We start from the raw sequence: 20,489 nt of genomic DNA on the forward strand, positions 1-20,489 counted from the left end.
AACAATCACAAGTCTTGTATTGATTCGATTCCACTAAATAAAATGCATTCCTTAATTTTATGAAGCAGTATTTATGTGGTCTAGAATTGTAATCCAAGTCTTGTAAATTATGATCAATAACTCCATCTTATCATCTACTTGATTTATGACCTATTTTTATTGTGTTTTTATCCTTGATTTAGTTTCTTATCAGGCCTGATATTTTTTGATTGAGTATTAGAAATTGCATAAAAATTATAGCAGCTTTGCATGGAAATATCTTCTTCAGATTGAGTCCATATATCTTCTAGTAGGCTGCTTTTTCAGGAGACACATATATTTATGTATTCAGAAACTAAGCTAGTTGCAGCCTACTTATGATTCTATAAGGCTCATTTTAGTATTGATCTCTTTTCTCCTTAATGTAGCACTAAGAATCCTTCCTATTGTTGGGTAGTAAGACATACTTTAGTCTCCCCATGCCCATGTGTCAAATAAAACTATTTTGTTTGAGATGATGTTCTTCCTACCTTCTAAACTACTTGCCCACAAAGGTGAACTAAGTGTGTGTCTTAAATATAACATCACTCAGTGCAAGGAACACCTCTTTGTATCTGCTTCCTTTCCATGATACCAGCTTCTCCTGCCCTTGCTGTGTATGCAATACTTAACTTTAAGGATTAATTATTCTAGTTCTGTGAGATAGTTATGCAATCTGACAATGCAATTGGTTTGGAAAAGAATACTGCCAATTCAGTGAACTTATCCCAGATAATGATCCAGACCTGGAAGTAAGATTATCTGCAGGTGGATAGAAGAAGTAATACCATTTATCTTCAGTATTTACTACAGTTTTGCTTTATAAATTTGATTATAAGTTATTTAGAATGCAAACTTTAAATCTGTAGGCTATTTTATGATCCAGATATTTTTTATAAATGAAATCACATATTTTTCCTTTTGATATTTTCTTTTAGCTCAATTTGTTTTTAATTCTATTTTTAATATACTTTTGTACATTTTGTTTAATAAATATATGAATTTTTGGCCATTTTTATTTAAGTATTTTTACTGTAAGCATGCATTTAACTATCATTTTAAATAAATACATGACCTACCACCTTGGAGTTTATAAATCTTTTATGCTTACTTAGATAATCAGACTTTTTTAACCAACTGTTTTGGACTTTTTTCTGAAAAAGAGTAGTGTAACATGAAGAGCTAGCAATAAATCCCTTCAAGGTAAACTGAAAGAGGAAATGCTTGTAGCATGGTTGTAGGTCAGTTTCTTGTTGAGAGAACTGGAAAGATTGATTTAAAGGACATACTTTCAAGACAAGCCCCAGTCCTATAAAATACTGGTATTTAGCCCTAATGAAACTTTTTAACATTTGGAATTGTGAGTATAAATATTAAGGACAGGCCAAACTGGCTTAAAGGATGTAAGTAGGAATAGTCCTATTAACAATTTAAGTTAAAAGAAATCCATGAGTTCTGGTAAGTCAAAAATTTTACAGTATATATGTAACTTAAACTGATTTTCAAAGGAAAGAAAAGTTGTTATAAATATAAAGAATGGACAGTACAATCTTTGTGTAAGAATTATAATGAACCTCCATTTATGTAAAAAGGGTCAACATGAATAGACTGATAGAGGCATGGTGAGAGTGAACTACTGTTGACCAGGCTTTCTAGTAAATACTAGACAAAAGATATACACATGCAAATTATGACCCAATAAGTTTTTTTCCAGCTCTATAGAAAAAAGTAGATACAGATTATGTTCTAATAAAAATGTTCTTCAGTTCTATAGGAAGGGGTGTCATTTTTACCTGTGGTCAGTGAGCTCTATGAGGGTAAATATCATTTCAATCATCTTGACCAATATCAATGTATACTTTCCCTCACTCGACCAGAGTCCAGGAAAAGTACGTATTTAATATATATGTGTGGAAAGAAAGAAGACAAAAGGAAGAATCTAAGATTTTTTTTTTAATTTGGGCTAACCAATATCCTGTCATTCACAAGATGCTAAATTGCACAGTAAATGTGTGAAGAAAAACAACAAAAAAAAGTAAAACTAATGGATAGTGAAGGGATTTCTATGATATAAACTAGAAAATCATGTCTTGCAGAATTTAAACGTGATTATGCTTGAATTCTAAATCTATTCCATTAGGATTAGAGCCAGCATTATTAATAGAATGAAAGGAACATTAAAACAATTATATTTTTCCTTTATCATATACTTCAGTGTACTCCACCCACATACCAACAAAATAATTTATATTACTAATCAGGTATTAGTAAAGATTACTGAAGATCATTGTAACATTTTCAAAATCATTTGAAATTTGCTTTTCCTTAGCAGAAAATTCTCAATATACTTATTGATAACATGTTTTAAGAAACAAATGTTAAAATATAGAGTAAACCACAGAATTAATAAATACAAAATACATTAATGTATGCAAAAGCACTTTATAAATTAAACTACCCACTAAATTAAAGCAAATAAACTAAATGAATGAAGTAGAATAATCAATCATATGATGAGTTATCAATAGTTTTTAAATTTAACTAGATTTCTTAAAACTAAATTGATTTCACAAATTCTGTTTACTGTTTCTAAAAGTGTATGTAGTCATTTACAATCAGAGAAAAAAGTAAGATAAAAATCTGCACCAATTTATCAGTGAGAGAAAGAGTATAGAGTAAATACTGCCCTCTATTCAGAGAGGTCTGTGTTTCACAGGGCAGGAACTTGTTTGAGGCTGTGGGATTGGGGTGGCCAAAAGGTGGTTACCTAGCAACAATCCCTCCGCACAAGTCTCATGCTTCAAGAGTCAGATACATGCGTCAGCAAATTGGTTTCTAGTTTACAGGATCAAAAAAGAATAATAGAACATAATGGTAGGGCATGATTCTCAATCATAAGAAACTTATAGGATCTTCTGTGCATGGGGCCCACTTCTCCTCTGGGGATGCTAGGAGCTTGTCTACATAAGTGGATAACAGCTAAAGAGAGGTTCATCAAACAAAAGTGAGGGAAACTGCAGATATTTTAATTTAATAACATTTATTTTTAGTTTATTTACAAAGCAAGTAATGAAATAGTTACTATAGTAGCATTAGCTCCAGGCAAAAGGTAATCTTATCACAGTGTGTCTTCAGAAATGAGACAGCTAAGAATAGTTTGGAGTTTTGGTAAAAATAATAATCAACTTAAATATTCATGACAGGTTTGAGACAGCATTTTACCATCTGAAGATACAATTAATGAGATTGCAACATATATAACATATATAAAATAAACTGTGTTTATAGCAAATAAGCCTAACCATATGTTAGCCATGACTTAACAAGAAAACATATATTCATGAAGCACACACACACATATTTTGTCTTCCTCAAATATGTGTCATACATAAATTACACAGTGCATTTCATTGAATGAATGCTTACTTCTTGGGACGAAGCCCACCAGGTGCATGCATAACTGAGCAAGCAGGTGATCAGAATGAGGTAGAATGACAAGGACACTATCACAAACTCTGCCAGTGGAAAAATTACATGCATCAAATTAGTTTGTGTGTTTTCATAGCACAAAGATGTAAGGTATAAAAAAATCTGTTAGAAGAATGTTAAAATGCCAAGTGTGGGGGAGCAAGCAGAAAGGGAAAGAAGAGACTTTGGTTTATAAAATTTTCCATGATGCAAAGGACTGAAGCCAATTTCTCCCCAGACACAGTACTGACGTCCAGGTCGACTGCTTGCCAATGTGCAGGAACCTGCCACTTGTACAGTAGCTTTTTGAGACTTCCCCAGCGTCCCCTCCTCCCTCATGCTAGCGCACACTGAATGTCACTTCCTCATTGAATACGAGCAATGAAGTTCTTTGTGGAGCAGTAAGTGCCAGTTGGAGTCACAGCCTGAGTTCTCTTCTTTATACATTTCTAAATATTTTTAAAAGGCATACTCTTTGATCATCACTCCAGAGAATTTCACTCAAAAAATGGTTTCCTTTACAACAGCCAATAATAAACAATACTATTTTAGATTCTGGCCTCATTCTTGTAATTGCTTTTCACAGACTTTTTAGAAGTCAGGACCTTGAATCGTATGTATCATTCCAGAACCAGTCTCTCTGCTCTGAACACAGAAGGGATTCTGCCCTTCTGTTCTTAAGTACTTAGCTAGTCAAATGTCAGATATTAAATGGTAGAGACCAGGATGAACAACCCCATCAGCAAAATGTTTAGACTAATAATTTACTAGAATGCAAATAATTATAGTAGGAAAATGGTTATCTCATTTCAAATACATTAATTTGCAGTGGGTTTTCCATAACTATTATAAGCATAATATACTTAAAATATATTAAAAAATAATTTAGGGAACAAAAATACATTTTTGCATTTTACAATGGGTCATTTGATGCAAAATTTTCTTATTTCTTTTAAATTCGCCCTGTAAATTATATTATTCATGCATTTTTCCTCATCTAGATGATCAGGGGACTTTTGTACTGGGAACTGAGAACGCTCGATTTCAGGGTGCATCTCCGTGTCTCTGAGCCCTCAAAGGAGAGCGAAGCTAATATCTAGTAGTCCAACAGTTAAAATAATTGATGAGTCTGTCCTGAATCCTCCAGAGAGGAGGGAGGAAACAAGGAGGGCGAGAAGGAGAGGCTTAATGGGGTGTGGGGGTGCTGATTTCAGCCCTGTAGCGTCAGGATTGCGTCAATTCGTGTTGCAGCCCCGTCTGGAGTCTCAGAGACCAGCGTTTCAGAAGAGCCAAAACAGGAACAGCGGTGGCAAATCACTGTGCGAGGGCGAGGGCGAGCGGACCTCCCTCTTTGCCTCCTCCCTGTTCCAGGCGCAGGTCCCCTGGGCTTGGCGCTGTTGTTTTCAGCACTCCGGAAAGCCGGCGCTTCAGATCCAGGCAAGTGAATCAAACCAGGGAGTTTTCCGTTCAGAACCTCGGACAGAGCACGCAGCAAAAAATGGCTCCGATCTCTACCAACCGGGAAGATTTTGGTAAGCAAGTTACCTAACTTATGGCTGCAGTTGTTCCTTGAATACTCCAAGGTGAACTGTGTTTTTCTCCCTTATCGGATGCTGGATATAGATTTAAGGTAGTTAATTTGAAAGAGAAGTGAGAACAGTAAACGGTTAATCATGGCTTAGTTCTGTGTTCTCTCCCTTTCTTGGTATCTTTCTTTCTAAACTGCCTTCTCTTAGGGCGATTTTTACCTTCCGGAAGTTTCTAAACGTTCAGGTAGCCCTGTAAATTGCAGCATGCGCTTAGTTAAGGAAAAAGTGTCTGTTGTTCGTATGCTGGTTTCATGAATTCTGTAGGTGACTCTTATTTGTAGAAAATCTGTATTTTCTTAGGAGCCAAATACATCTGTGGTTACATAAGAGTTTAATCTGGCATGAGACAACTTGGATATTGAGGGTTTGAGACATATGCTTTATTGCAGAATGTACGGCGTATTTCATTTCTGGTGAAATAACAGAAGCCCAGATTAATGAAGGTAGTGTTGCCAGATACACAGTTAGCTAAAAGCTGCTGGAAACTTGAACTAGGGCTTCTGTTTCCCAGTTTAGATCTCCTTTTCTTATACCTAATGTTTGGCTTCAGAGATCTCTTCCTGTACTTCAAAAATGAAGATTAGATGTACTTTGTAAATAAGTAGTATTTTAGATCCAATTATATGTCGAAGGCCAGACATCACAAATATCTTTTTAAAATAGGTTATTTTTAAAAAGTTATATATAGATGGAAATAATTATTATTAAAGTGAATACAATCATTGTGATCTTTGCTCTCAAAAGCTTAAGCCCTTCTTGATAGAGAATACAGTGGTAGAAGTTCAATCCGTGATATCTTGAATGTTTTGTCATTTGATGTAGGTATTAAATAGAAAGAGTTTGTGATATTATGTTCATAAGTGTGTTGTTTTTGCAGCCTTTCATTTAGGTGATTGGGTTGATTTTTGTGATATTTCTATCCAACTCATGAATTGAAATCAGAAAATAAGATACTTAAGGATATCCAGACTCCAGAAAAGTGAAAATATGGTCTAGCATGGGCTATCAGCCTACTTAGAAAGGGATAATTTTCAATTGCTTTTATTGTTCTTCTTACATTTCCTGCAAAATTGCCTCTGCTTCTTAATGCATGTGCTTCCTGACTGTGCATTATCAGAGTCCAGAAGTGAGGGCATATCTATTTTCCAATGAAGATTGAAATTGAAGGGAAAACTCAAAAGCTAATGCTAAGTTTAACTGGTCATACTTAGCTGTTATTTCTTCTTCCTGTAGCACTAATTCAGTGTATTTGTCTATTTGGAGAATTCCTGGTTTATTTTATTCTTAGAATTTTCAGTTAATTGCTAATATTAAACTACAGAATTTTCATTGTTATTTTGTTTTTGCTTTTGATCTCATTTATATATTTATTCATTTTTTATTAATTTAATTCTGTATTCTTTGAGTTCAGTTTTTGTGATTATGAAGTAGGTAGGCAAAATATTTTGGGGGTTGAGAAGTGGGTATAACAAAAGATTGGTCTTCTTGTAGTTAATGTTTAACCCTTTCCTGACTGTGACTTTTAACATTATTATTCACTATTTAAAGTAAAATGAATTGAAATAGAATGAAACATAGGTAATATTACATTAGTTGTATTTACTTTATGTTAAATGTTACTCAATTGATGTACTTTGTCCAGATGAAGAAATGTTGCTTTTACTTACACAATTTGCTTGAGAAATCTGCTTACACTTCAAATATGATAAACTTAATGTACAATCAATATCACCTGATGTCAGCGATTTAATGTGTCCTCACTCCAGAAAATAACGCCAATTTCAATTTAATTATTATTTGCCATGTGGAAATATGCTAGGGGAAAATCAGTTATGGATAAAAATGAACTCTAAATTACCAAGATTCATTCTTCTTACTACATGGTAAGGAATGATGATTTACTTACAATCATTGTTCTGCTTTTATTCTATTTAAATTAAATGATATTTTGCATAATTCAACTGTCTGAGAAATGTTGGGTTTATACACAAATATATTGTAATGTTATAAGTTATTTAATATCAGTATACTGTTGGATTTATTTTTTGTTCTTTTTTCCCCAAATATATGTACATTTCTTTTATAACTGTTCCATAATTGTGATGGAAATTTTTAATGAGTTTGTGACAATGGGAGATGATAGTCCTTCCTTTTTAAAATTCTGTGAACCAATGAGCCCTTATATGTTTTCTGCTTCAAACTTGAGTAAACAAAAAGGTATAAACATTCCAAAATTTCTCAGTATTTGAAGAATATGCATTTAGTGTTCCATATTCAGTAAGAAGTGATGTTTTCCAAACTGTCAACACATCAATAAAAAAAATAATAAAATTAGCTTCAATCTATCATGTTATAGTTGACTCATATTACATGACAAAACAAAAAGAAATCAAGGTTATTAAGCATCCTACTATGTCAGATGGAGACCCAGTTTAATCTTTTCATTTTATTTATGAAAAGCTACTGAAATAAAGGAGTTTCTATCACAGTGTATTTTTTCCTATTTGTATGGATACTTGAAGTTAATGTGAAATGTGCACATAACTTATGTCCAGAACTGCTGGAAAGTAATTCAATCTGTCCAACCTGCAATAATTACTAGCTCTATTATACTTTTCCAGGCGCATATCGCCACTCTGCTCCTTTAATGTATTTTACTGGTCACTTGATTTTTCAGATGAAATCCCTATGGTGGTGGGGATCTTCAGTGCATTTGGCCTCGTCTTCACAGTCTCTCTCTTTGCATGGATTTGCTGTCAGAGAAAATCATCCAAGTCTAACAAGACTCCTCCATACAAATTTGTGCACGTGCTAAAAGGAGTTGATATTTATCCTGAAAACCTAAATAGCAAAAAGAAGTTTGGAGGAGATGACAAACATGAAATAAAGAATAAGCCTGCTGTGCCAAAGAATTCATTGCATCTTGATCTAGAGAAGAGAGATCTCAATGGCAACTTTCCCAAAACAAACCTCAAAGCTGGCAGCAATTCTGAGCTGGAGAACGGGACCCCAAAGCTCTTTTCGGAAGGAGAAAAAGAGGCAATTTCTCCTGACAGCTTAAAGTCTAGCACTTCCCTTACTTCGGAAGAGAAACAAGAGAAGCTCGGTACCCTCTATTTCTCCTTAGAGTACAACTTTGAGAAGAAGGCTTTTGTAGTGAACATCAAGGAGGCCTGTGGTCTGCCAGCCATGGATGAACAGTCTATGACCTCTGACCCTTACATCAAAATGACGATCCTCCCAGAGAAGAAGCATAAAGTGAAAACCAGAGTGCTAAGAAAGACCTTGGATCCAGCGTTTGATGAGACCTTCACATTCTATGGAATCCCCTACACCCAGATCCAAGAGTTGGCCTTGCATTTCACTATATTGAGCTTTGACAGGTTTTCAAGAGATGATATCATTGGAGAAGTCCTTATTCCTCTTTCAGGAATCGAATTGTCTGATGGAAAAATGTTAATGAACAGAGAGATCATCAAGAGAAATGTTAGGGTAATTGTTTTTGAGTGTTTAAATTATTTATAAACAATCTTTAATGTAGGTATTTAACATAGGTCTAGAGAGGTTCTATTGAAATAATTATTTTTTTTGAGCATTTGGAAGTTGTGTTGCCTTTTATGTAACTTTTTCTAGGAGGTTACATCACATCATATTAAATTATAAATGCTCCCTTCTATGTTATATAAGAGAAAGTGAGTTATTCTTTTTTGTATTTATACTACTTGGTAGTCTTGGATTAATAGAAAATTATAAAACTTATTAAAAACATTTAATCCTATTTCCACTTTAATACAGAACCTACTTGATTTTATACTGGTATTTCAGAATAATTTGTGTTTAAATTGCATAGTTCAATGAACACAGTGAACATAATAATTTATGTTCCTTTAAAAAACCATAATCTTTTAAAGTTGAAGAAAACTTTAGACCTTATGTTGACCATCTTCTTTCATTTTAAGTGTTGAAATTAATGTAAGTTAAATTGCAGAAACATTATGTAGCTACTTTGAGATAGCCAGATGTTTAGTGGGATTCAATAGCTATCTCCTATTTTTCTTCCCCTTAGGGTAATAATTCATATAGATAGTCTGTGTCAGCTTTTGTATATACTGCGGTTTTAAGAGTCTGCCCAAGTCATCATTTTTAGTTCTAAGCTCTAACTTAAGCTACTTTCAAATAAGTTTTATATTTTGAGCTCACGTTCATCTTACTTAATGTCTTTAAGTACAAATTAAATATATATATATCTATATATAGATATATATATATCATGCAAAGAAGGGCTTATGATACTGTCCAAAATCAATATTTTAAAAATTTTGAGTTCTGTCCAGAATTTAAACTCAATTTGTTCCTTGGATTAGATACATGAAGGTAAGGAAGAGAAAAAGAACTTTTATTTTATTATACCTTTGAGCCAAGAGGTCAGATTAAATCTACTTTTGCCTGAATTCAAATTCTGCTATTGTCAGTGCTAAAGAATTTGAAATCAAATGAAACTTAAAATGAGTCATTTGATCTTATACAAACCCAGTTAAAATATTACGCTTCTATTATTTATAATTTCGAAGAATATAGGAGTCATCAAAAAGCGAAAAATACCCTTTGTGTGGAATATAATATAAAATCCTCTTAAAACATTGGTAAGTAATGGGTGTGGCCAATTCACTTTAAATTTTAAATACCGCAGTACCTAAAAACACCACAAGATGGCAAGACGTGGTTTTAGGCATGATAGCACAGCAAAATAGCTTTCAGTTACTTAGATTACTTACCACATAAAAATACAAGGAACATCATATTTAAATAGCAACAATATTGTATTATTATAAAACTTTTGATGAAAGAACAAACTTCAAAACTAAAAAAATAATAAAACTAATTATACTGCATTTCTCTTTGTTTAGAAGTCTTCTGGACGGGGCGAGTTGTTGATTTCTCTCTGCTATCAGTCTACTACAAATACTCTCACTGTGGTTGTCCTGAAAGCTCGACATCTGCCTAAATCTGACGTGTCTGGACTTTCAGGTAAGAATGCTTTTGAAATACTTACATACAGTATTTAGCTTGTTAGTGTATTGAACAAATAGTTAACACCTAACCTTGACTCTGGTTTTGTTTTATTTTTATGTTCAATCACAAGTCATGTGATTATTTATCTTTCACTTTCAAAATAATAATTTCATCCAGTGCTATCAGCACTAAGGAAGAATCTACTGAGTTCTCAGATCTAGGGACAAAGCTTGTGAAAGTTATATATCTGATTGCATACCTGAAAGACCACTGGCAAAAGTACACAGAAGAAAATAAAGTCTCAGAAGATTTTTAAAACTTTAGTATTTTTAAAAATTCCACTTACCACATACTCTTTGATTATTTTTGTTATTTTTCCTCTAATATTTCATGTAAATATTTTAACAATTCGTTTTCAACTTTTTCACTAATTTCACAGAAAACATCAAAACCTTGTTGCATGGTAAAGTGAGAAAGAACATGATTTATGGGTTCTAAATTGAAATCCTAAGTCTTCTATTTCACAACATAGTATCTTTCATCATATTTTTTAAAGTCTATATAAATTGTACATGATAATACTTACCTTGAGGGTCATTATGAAAAATAGAAATACATGCTTCATTTGAAAATCATCTATTGGTATCATTATTATTTGTTGATGAAAACATTTGCTGCAATGAAAAAATGCTAAGTCAAATAATTAAATATGTGACAATATACCATGAACATAAAATTTACACACTAACAATGACACAGAGAAAGTCAATACTGACAAATAGAAAGCTAATCAATCATTTGACTGAAGAACCACAGCAAAGTTAAGCCTAAAGATTTTACTTGTGGATTCCAAATCTCCATTCAATAGAAGAAAAAAAAAGCAGCCAATTTTGAGACATAGACTTACCCCAAATCATGCAATTCTATCTAATTTTATGGAAGGAATTATTGGTAACTAGAATATATTCACGCAATATTCTATTCTTCCCATTTTTATTATCTCTTTTTTCTGCCATTGTACTATCTCCTTTAGCCTCTAGTTTAGAACAGCTTTCTCTTCGATTGTCTATTCTTTTTTATGTTTACTTGTGTTAATAAGGTAAAAGCCAAATTGTATCCATACTTATCATTTGTTCTCTCTCATTTCCACTGTAATCACCTTGCATTGGCATGCCATAATCTGTGAGGGCATAGTGATATTGCGAACACCTCTGTAACTCAGCCTTGTTGTCGTAACAATTCTTACATACCATTGCAGATCCCTATGTCAAAGTGAACCTGTACCATGCCAAAAAGAGAATCTCCAAAAAGAAGACTCATGTGAAGAAGTGCACCCCCAATGCAGTATTTAATGAACTATTTGTCTTTGATATTCCTTGTGAGGGGCTTGAAGATATAAGTGTTGAATTTCTGGTTTTGGATTCCGAAAGGGGGTCCCGAAATGAGATAATTGGGCGGTTGATCCTGGGTGCATCAGCAGAAGGAACCGGTGGGGAACACTGGAAGGAGATTTGCGACTTCCCCAGGAGACAGATTGCCAAGTGGCATATGCTCTGTGATGGTTAGCAGCCTAGCCATGAGTTGGAACTTGAGGATTTTTACTAGGCAAGGAGGATTTTTCTTTCTTACATGTGATTGTAAGCTTGTGACATACAAGCTGCTCTTTTTTGTTTGTTTAGAAATGGATTGACATTGTAGACCAGAAAGTAACTATAAATGTGTATCGTGATGATTTCCCCCTTTATTAGAGAAGTTGGATAAATTTTCATAAGATATTCAATTTCCACTACAGATTACCAATGATATAAACAGGTATAGGTTAACTTTTTATGAACACTGTACCATAATCCAAAGACCTGGTAATACTTCAGAAATGAGTATGTCACTGGAAGTCTGAGGGATTAAGATTTAAAAGATCATAAACATGCCTTTTCTTATGAAAATTAATCAATTTTTCTTCAAGTTGGGGAAATAGTTTTCTTTAAATCCAAAGATACTAAAGAAATGTTCTCTAGTTTGTTTTTATTAATGATGTCATGTGCAAACAATTGTCCTGCATATAAAAATATTTGGTCATTTTTCTTTAGTCTGTAATTATTTAATACAATTTCATCATTAGAGAAGAAACTTATTATTCCTTTCAAAATGACAGTGAATAGGATGAGAAATCATTTTCTCAAAGGGCTGAGTTGAGAACACTGTGGCTGAAATTTGATCCCCCCCCAAGGTTACATGTGAGTCAAAATGTAAAATATAACCTCACATAAAACCCATGGCCTTGTATTATTCACTGCCTATCACAAGTCTCAGCGTGGCCTAAGAAATTCTTGTTTACTTTTGTGAAGTTGTCAAATTAGCTAGTCGATAAAGAAATAAATTTCAGCTAGAAATTCATTTAGAAACACTGTTTTCTTGTAGGAAATATGTACAGTGTGCAAGTATAATTTTAAGGCCATCCTTTGTACCTAGAGTGGGCATGGCCATGTAAGTTTTTGTTTAATTTACTCTCCTGGAGAAAAGACTAAGCTGTTTGAAAAAGAAAAAAAAGAAGCAGTAATGAAAGAAAAACCCATTATGTGTTAAACATTGCCATATTGAAACCAACAAAGACTAAAAATTAAAGAGTAAGCCTAACATAATTTCCATATGTTCACAACATATACCAGTACTTAAGGCTGTGAAATTAGCACAAGAAAGTGTGGTTTTCACTATCTTTTCTACACTAACTTGTCTTGTGCTGTTGTGTATAAGACAGTTAAGACTTGTATGTTGTACTGTTTTCCAGTGCCAAGGATCATTCAAAACCTATTAGAGGGAAGCAGTACCCTGTGATTATTTGGAAAGTATTAATTAAAGATGATGTCACTATATTTGTGTTTTTAGAGAAGTATGAGTAAAACTCGGGTACAGCTGAATTATTAAATATGCAAGAATAAAGTCTACTGAAAAATTTACATTTCAAGTCAGGTTTTGTGTCAGTACTTTAACAGTTTTTGAGAATGTGTTTGATATCACAGTGTTTGTAAATTCTATGAAAATGCATTTTCCTAACAACTTATACATGCTTTTTATGACTATGCCTAGTGTAAAGAAAATGTATTACATTCTATGTGTACAAAGATTGAAAATCAACTTCTTTTTGTGCTTTTTGATGACTTTGGGATTAAAAAATGAATATTCCCCAGTTATGGTCTTCATTCCACTTCAAAGTCATCTCACAGCATCTTGATTTGCTCAGCACTTCTGTGAAAACAACATAAATGGACTGTAGTTCAGTGGACTTTGGAGAAGTCAAATGGCCTTTCTAGCTATGTATGCTTGGGATCATAGGCCATAGAAATAATATATTTTGGGCCTCTGTAAAGTTATGAGGTGTCAGTTGTAAGAACCCTACATAACAGCCAGAGGTTAATGGTGGTACCAGGTGTGTCATGTTTATCAGAAGGGGGTGATTTTGTTTTTTAAACTGGAACAACAAAACCAACAACACATACTTTTAAAATTACAATGAGTAATTTGTAAATAGTTTTTAGTTTTAATATTTCAAGTGTTTTGAATGTGAAAAGTGAAGTAAAACTGTTTGAAATTGGTTTTAAGAAAAGAGAGGAGAAAAGCAAGAAAGTTATTAGAACAGGCAGGGAGATTCGCAATCTTGTCATTTCTGAAAATTGTACTGTTTTATAATCTATTACAATATCAGTGTGAATATCTTGAATTCTGTTACAAATCCTGCACTGTATTGACATGTAGATTAACCGTTTGTTTGATTAGCCAATCTGACCACCCTAATGGGGAGGTTTCCATGTTGAAGAACTGTGTAACTCAGTAACTGACTTGTTCTGTTGTTATAGCTCAATAGAAGTGACTTGGAAGAAAGCATGGTGTAAATGATGGTGTCTGTTCTTTTGTGCCAGCTCTGTATGATGTTTGTAAGACCATGTTTGTAAGACATGAATAAATTGCTGCTTTTGCCCAACCCATTTCAACTCAGAATTCTTGCCAATGGACTCTGAAATAAGCCTTCTCTTATGGCTCTCGGAATATTCAAGTTTTCCCAATAGATCACCTGATGGCGATTAACTAATGTAAAGACTAAGCATTTTTTCTAATTTTTGTCACCTCAATTCACAGCACAACACAGAATATAGGTAATATTCCTAAAATTTACTGGTGGAAAAGAGAAATCTTGCAATGGTATTTATTTAAAACCACACAGGGTCAATGATGGAATGGGCCTAGGGCTACCTGAATCTCAGGTCTCTGCTTTCTATATAGCATGGTATAGTCCTGTTCTAAGATAGTTTTATAGCATATATTTTTCTTCTTTAACCTTATATTTTTATGATAATCTCAGATATTCAGCAAATACTGACAATGCTAAAAAGTATTTCCCTCGTTTGTAGTTGCGTTTGTTTATTTAATTCAAGATATTTAAAAAGTAAGTGATAGAACCAGGAACTGAATGCATATGGGTTTTCCACTAAAAGCTTTTAAGAACCATCATCTATTTCACTAAGCACTCATATTTGGAAATTTTATGAAGCAATGACAGCTCAGTGTCATACTGAATATCAGTACCAACTCAGTGGTCATGACTATGTCAACTATTGTTTTGAGATAGATTATGTGTCTAAATCACAGCATAATAGAAAACCAATGGTTTCTATTATCTAAGAACTGGGAAGGTTTTCCTAGATTAACAGGAACATTTCTATTTATTTTCTAGTACATAAAATTATATAGATCTTTAAGTTGGTGAAATAAGGATTGATTAAATCATTTTATTAAACCATAATTTCTCTTATTTAAAATGATACTCTCATGTTGCCTATACCTTCATGGATAAATGTATGAGCAGCACATTTAGACTCTTTTGATACAAATCTTGGCTTGAGCATCTACTAGCTGTGTAATCACTGTTATTTTTAAACATTTTGTGTTTCTCATTGTCTTCCTCTTTAGAAAAGGACTGATAATAATTTCACCATAGCAAAATGTCCTAATTGCACAGAGGGATGGGACTGAAAGTCATTAGTTCTTTATAGAGATTGGTTTTCAGAAAATGTGTATTGAATTTCTTTGGGTCTAAAGAAACAAAAAAAATCTAGTAAATTAAACTGTGAGGCTTTTAAAATGAGTATTGATATTTGTTCCTACTCCAACTTCTTCTAAAAGCTTACAGCTATATTTCACATCACACTGTATATGCATTTTAATGTTTAAACCTCACCAGAAAATCTATGAGGCAGGTAGGAAGATATTTGTTTTTATCATTTTGGAGTTAGGTAATTTATCGGAGGTTAGCATTTGCATTTTGGAGACAGTTGGGAAATGGAAAAAGAAAGGGTGAAGTTAAGGGAAGTAAGCATTTCAGAAAAAGTTTAGGTTTAAGTTACAACAGAGTACATAGAAAATACATAGAAAAGAGAAAAATAAACATAATGAATTAGGACACCTGCAAACCATTAATGATGCTATAGCATGAATGATCCAGGGGTTTAAGGAGCAAGTAAATACTGTTTCTTTTATGAGAAATGCTTTATTTTTGAATCATTGAAATCCATTTCTTGGTTAACCTACTTTATTGTTTTATTGATGTCTTTCTTTCTTATTCATGCATATTAATAGATATATGCAGTATTCTAGATGCTTTGTTACAACCAAAAATCGAACATTCTAAAGCAAAATTTCAATGTATTTCAAAAAACTGTGAAAATGATATACTAAGTCAAATGTTAGTGCAGTGTTTGTGAAGATGTATGTCACTAAGTATCATTTCTACAATAATTTTATTCAAATAATTATAATGAAAGTACACAGAAAACAACATAAAGAACAAAATGACAATGTAAAAAAAACAAATATATGCTTGCACTCTGAAAAATGTAAAACAATAGATGTTGTAGTTTGCTAGGGCTTTCAAAACACGTCATGGCCTGAGTGGGTAAAACAAGGTACATTTTTTCCCCAATTCTAGGGGCTAGGATACTGAGATCAAGGTGTCACTGGGGTTGATTTATTCTATGATTTCTTACCTTGGCTTGCAGATGATCTCTAGATATTCTCTTCTTTGTATATACTTGTGTCCTAATCTCCTCTTTTAATACAGACATTAGCCACTTTACATTCAGCACAACTATTTGGCCTCATTGTCTAGCAATTATCTTTTAAAAATCCTTACCTCCCAATACCATCACATTCTTAGATACTGGGGTCAGGAGTTAAATAGATAGATTTTGGTGGGATACAATTCATCCACTGGCAGATAAAGTTATTTCCCTAAATACATGCTAAAATGCTGGTGTATACAGAATGTTATATAAAACTTTTAAACACTACTTTTTAGAACTTCTGGGAACATTGGCATCAAGACTTTTCTTGTTCTGCCTGTTCCCACTCTTGATGTATAGGGAAAACAGAGAATGTTTCCTACAATCCAACCACATGGACAGTCAAACTTGCTAAAAGCAAGATGGTATATACACTGTAATCTCATTATAAAAAGCATATTTTTGATAGGTTTCATATACATCTATGTGCATATAACTATATATAACTATTATTGAAATTATTCCTAATATCAATGATAGGTTTATTGAAATAGAAAAAGAAACAGATATTACACTGATTGGCTTTTTCATTACTATTAGGAACAAAAACTAGTCTTTTCATGAATTAAAAATAAAAATAAATCAGATATAAAATATTACAAAATATTTTTCACAATTTTATCATGTTAACTGTCATAGAAATATATGCATTGCAAGGAATACAAAGAGGCAGTATGACTCAGTGCCACACTGAGATAGACCTGGCAGTTAGCATATCATGGCCCCAGTCTAAAATATCCTATAAGCATAGACAAGTCCGTATCATTCTACTATTTGAGGCTCTATGATTCTGAGTAAGATAGCTTAGATAACAAAATCCTATTTTGGCATCAAGTAGCAATTAATTCAATATGGTCAATTCAATTTTTTCCCATCTTCATGAACAGTCTGGAAAAAAGAAAAAAGCATTTCAAATAACAATATTGAAGCTAAGATCTATATTTGGTTAATATAGATCTTTTTCTCTTTCAAGATTTGTTCTTCCTCAACTTCATAATCACCCTCACACAGCAGATGAATACTAAAAGAGTCAAGTGCCTTATTATATGACTGAGACATCTTTCACCAGGTTCCCTCAGTCACTTGTTTAGACTGGTGCTGTTCTTTCCTAAGGGCAAAAGAGACTACTTTGCTTGTACAGGGTGTGGCTTTTAAAACACTAATTGTTTTTAAAAAGTCCATTCCATTCAATAAGTGTCCATATGGAATGGTTTCAGATTTTACTGTGCATTCTTTAGTATTTAAGGTAATTCCTTCTTCAAAATGGCTGCTTTAGAACATGCTGACTCATTACCTAAGACTACTTAAGATACTCAAAAGATATGCACTACATAGTAAGAATTGAGATGAATGAATATCAATTGATCAGGTGTCTTTGGACAAGAGGACAAGGGGGTCTCATAGGAGGAATAGGCAAGATGGACAAATAAAAATAGAGTCTCAAAACCAGAGGGATATGAAATGTTGTGAGCCCTGAATTTCAAGCACAATAGATTAACAAGTCATATTCCTGAAGTTTCTGTCTCAGCAGACTTCATGTGGGATTCTATAATGAATTTTAAAAGCAAACATACAACAAACCAAAATTAAAAATGTAAACATGTGAACCTATACAGGAAATTTTGATAGGTATCAGCTTTTAATCAGTATTAATATAATTTTAATTAATTGTATCTTTCAAAATAGCTATGTGAACTTTTAAGGATATTTACTTTTTAAATCCACTTTACAGATGAAGATATTTTTAAAGCATATTATTTGACATGTGAATAATTTCTTTCTCATTCTCTGAGGAATATAGTGTTGTTTTAGATTAGCATTTTCTTCTGTTTATTATGGATTTCCTCTTGGATGTTTAATAGCTATTTCAAATTTAGCACACTGAATCACAACTTACCTCCTTCTAGAATGCCAGCTATATCCACACATTCGCTAAATAAAAACAGTTCTCCATTTCCATTGCTACCATCTTATTCCAAGCTATCATTACCTTTTAATTGGATTATTCCAATAACCTCCTAATAGTCTCTTTGTTTCCATCCTTGAAGAATCTACGAAAATAATTTTTAAAATTTCACAGATCATCTAGAATTCTTTTAAAAGATAACCCATACCATGTCACACCTGTGTTGAAAATCTTCCAAAGCCTTCCCATATAAACATGATCAGCAAAATCACCTGGTCTTCCCTGCATGTTTTTCTGATCAATTCTGCTCTCTCATTTCTTTCACTTCGCTTCACTCACAATGGGCCCTCCTGCTCCTCAGGCACATCAAACATAGTGCTCTGTGTATGTAGTACCTTTCTGTCTCTAATGTAGGCCCCACCAGAATTCCAGTAGAATTTGCTCCCTCATTTTCTCTAGATCCTCAGTATTCCCTCATCAGGGAAGCTTTCTCTGAACTGCTTCTCCTTCCACTGGGATTCCCATCTTCACTCTATTTTTCTCCATAGCTCTTCTTCCTTCCTGAGATAGCATATAATTAAAATATATTTAATAAAATGTATCTATTGGTTATTTTCTTTTCCAAGTACTAAATGACATTGGAACAATGATGTGAGATTATTTTCATATCATTGAACAGTGTTTTACATATTCTGAGTATTGAGTCAACATTTGTTAAATTGATGTATTAGAAATCCATGCCCTCACATGTGAACAGGAAACTTTCCGAAATTTGTGATATACATTTGTGAGTTGTACCCACTTTGCTTCTGTGGTATGGAATGAAAAACAATTGATCTAGAGTGTAAGACTCCCTATAAATCTCTGAGAAATCATTTTTGTTTTCTGTAATCCAATAATGGCCAATGACAAACAATTACTTGAATATTTCCTCATTATTTCGTCCTGTTTCCAACCTCTTCCTGAGATCCCATTTATATATGTGTGTAAAATTTTTATAGTTGGACATTTTCAAGGCAAGGCCCACCTCACTGTTCCTTACCATCAGGAAGATTGGCAAATGGATGTAAAAATGTAGCTGATAAATGTGGACAATTTAATTTTAGATTTTATCTAGTTTCTTATTTGAGGAAGGTTTGACAAGAAAGAAAATAGCTTAAAGGAAACTGTACTCATAATCTTCTTTTCTGACTACGAAGCAGAAAATATTCTCAGAAATTGGGCTTGACCTTTGAAACATGACTGCCATCTTCTCGAAATTGACATCTCCCCATGCACACATTTTAAGTGAAAATGCTGAATCTGTTATGGGTGTGCTAGAAGCAAAGTGGTATACAGTGAAATTCTACCTGAAGATCAGGAGATTGTTCCTTCCCCTGGTAGCACGATTTGAAATAACTTCCAAAGATGAAAATGTTACCAATAACATGACATGTTTCATTTAGGTTTACAAGTCAAAAAACTGATAGTTTCAGGTTTGGAACTCAAGGGTAGCTAAGTGTAGAGAGCTCCCCTCTAATATATATGTGAAAAAAAAAGAGCATTCTTTACTGTATTATTTTGCATCTCTGAAATAACCAAGAGTGATAAGAGACATGCAGAAAATCTCAAATTTTAATGAGAATATGTACAGTAGAATTTTAGGACTTACAGAGATCATAGAGATCTAATTAATCTGATATTCTCATTGTATAAATACAAAGACATTGATGAGGTGCTTGGCAAATAACAGTGGTACAGTACATCCTGCTCGTGTACAGATTAGAATACTATATATCACTTCACAGAGGTGGGCTGGGATAAGTCATTTTCTGGCATTTTACATTTCAAACTACCTGAGCAACAGATTTATTGTCTTTTGCATTATCACTAATAGTCTGTTTTTGTTGTTGGCTTCATTTGTCGTTAGTCAAAGATCGAGAAATGAATGGATCATTTAGAACCTGAAATCAAGTCACTGGCTGAGTGAAAAGCAGCATAATGGTGTTTGATGCCTTGTTGTAATAAGAGTTCTAGGAAGTAATGCATAAAGACTAGGAAAGCAAGTATCACCTCTGACTTACTAATTATGTAAAAATTGATTTCTTTTCATCCATGTTTCCTCATCTCACAGAGGCTATTATTTATACACAATGAGTAACATACATATAGGCATAATCAGTAGCCAATGTATTTTATCTCAAATGATTTTAGTTCCAGCATTTTCAATTGATCTCATATCTATCCATTCCTAATCCCACATGGTATTCCATGTCCAACAGTTCCTAGGGTGCATTACTTATCTGCACACAAGTACATTCTTCATATTAATAATTTATTACAAATAGGTTTGAGACACCAGCATTATGAGTGATTAAAACATATGATTTTTTAAACCTAAATGTC

General features: G+C 33.1%; 1 protein-coding gene across 1 annotated transcript; it reads left to right on the plus strand.

Moving 5' to 3' along the window:
• Positions 1-4,108: 4,108 nt before the first annotated feature.
• Positions 4,109-14,068, plus strand: Syt4 (synaptotagmin 4). The gene is made up of 4 exons (XM_004855253.4): positions 4,109-5,018; positions 7,753-8,567; positions 9,983-10,103; positions 11,347-14,068. The coding sequence occupies exons 1-4, from the start codon at positions 4,985-4,987 to the stop codon at positions 11,652-11,654; spliced, it is 1,278 nt and encodes a 425-aa protein (XP_004855310.2). The 5' UTR covers positions 4,109-4,984; the 3' UTR covers positions 11,655-14,068.
• The last annotated feature ends 6,421 nt before the right edge of the window (positions 14,069-20,489 follow it).

Source organism: Heterocephalus glaber, unplaced genomic scaffold, assembly GCF_053883595.1.
Source record: "Heterocephalus glaber isolate CG9 unplaced genomic scaffold, H.glaber_assembly_v1.0 deba00000331, whole genome shotgun sequence".
In the NCBI taxonomy this organism is placed as follows: Eukaryota; Metazoa; Chordata; class Mammalia; order Rodentia; family Bathyergidae; genus Heterocephalus; species Heterocephalus glaber.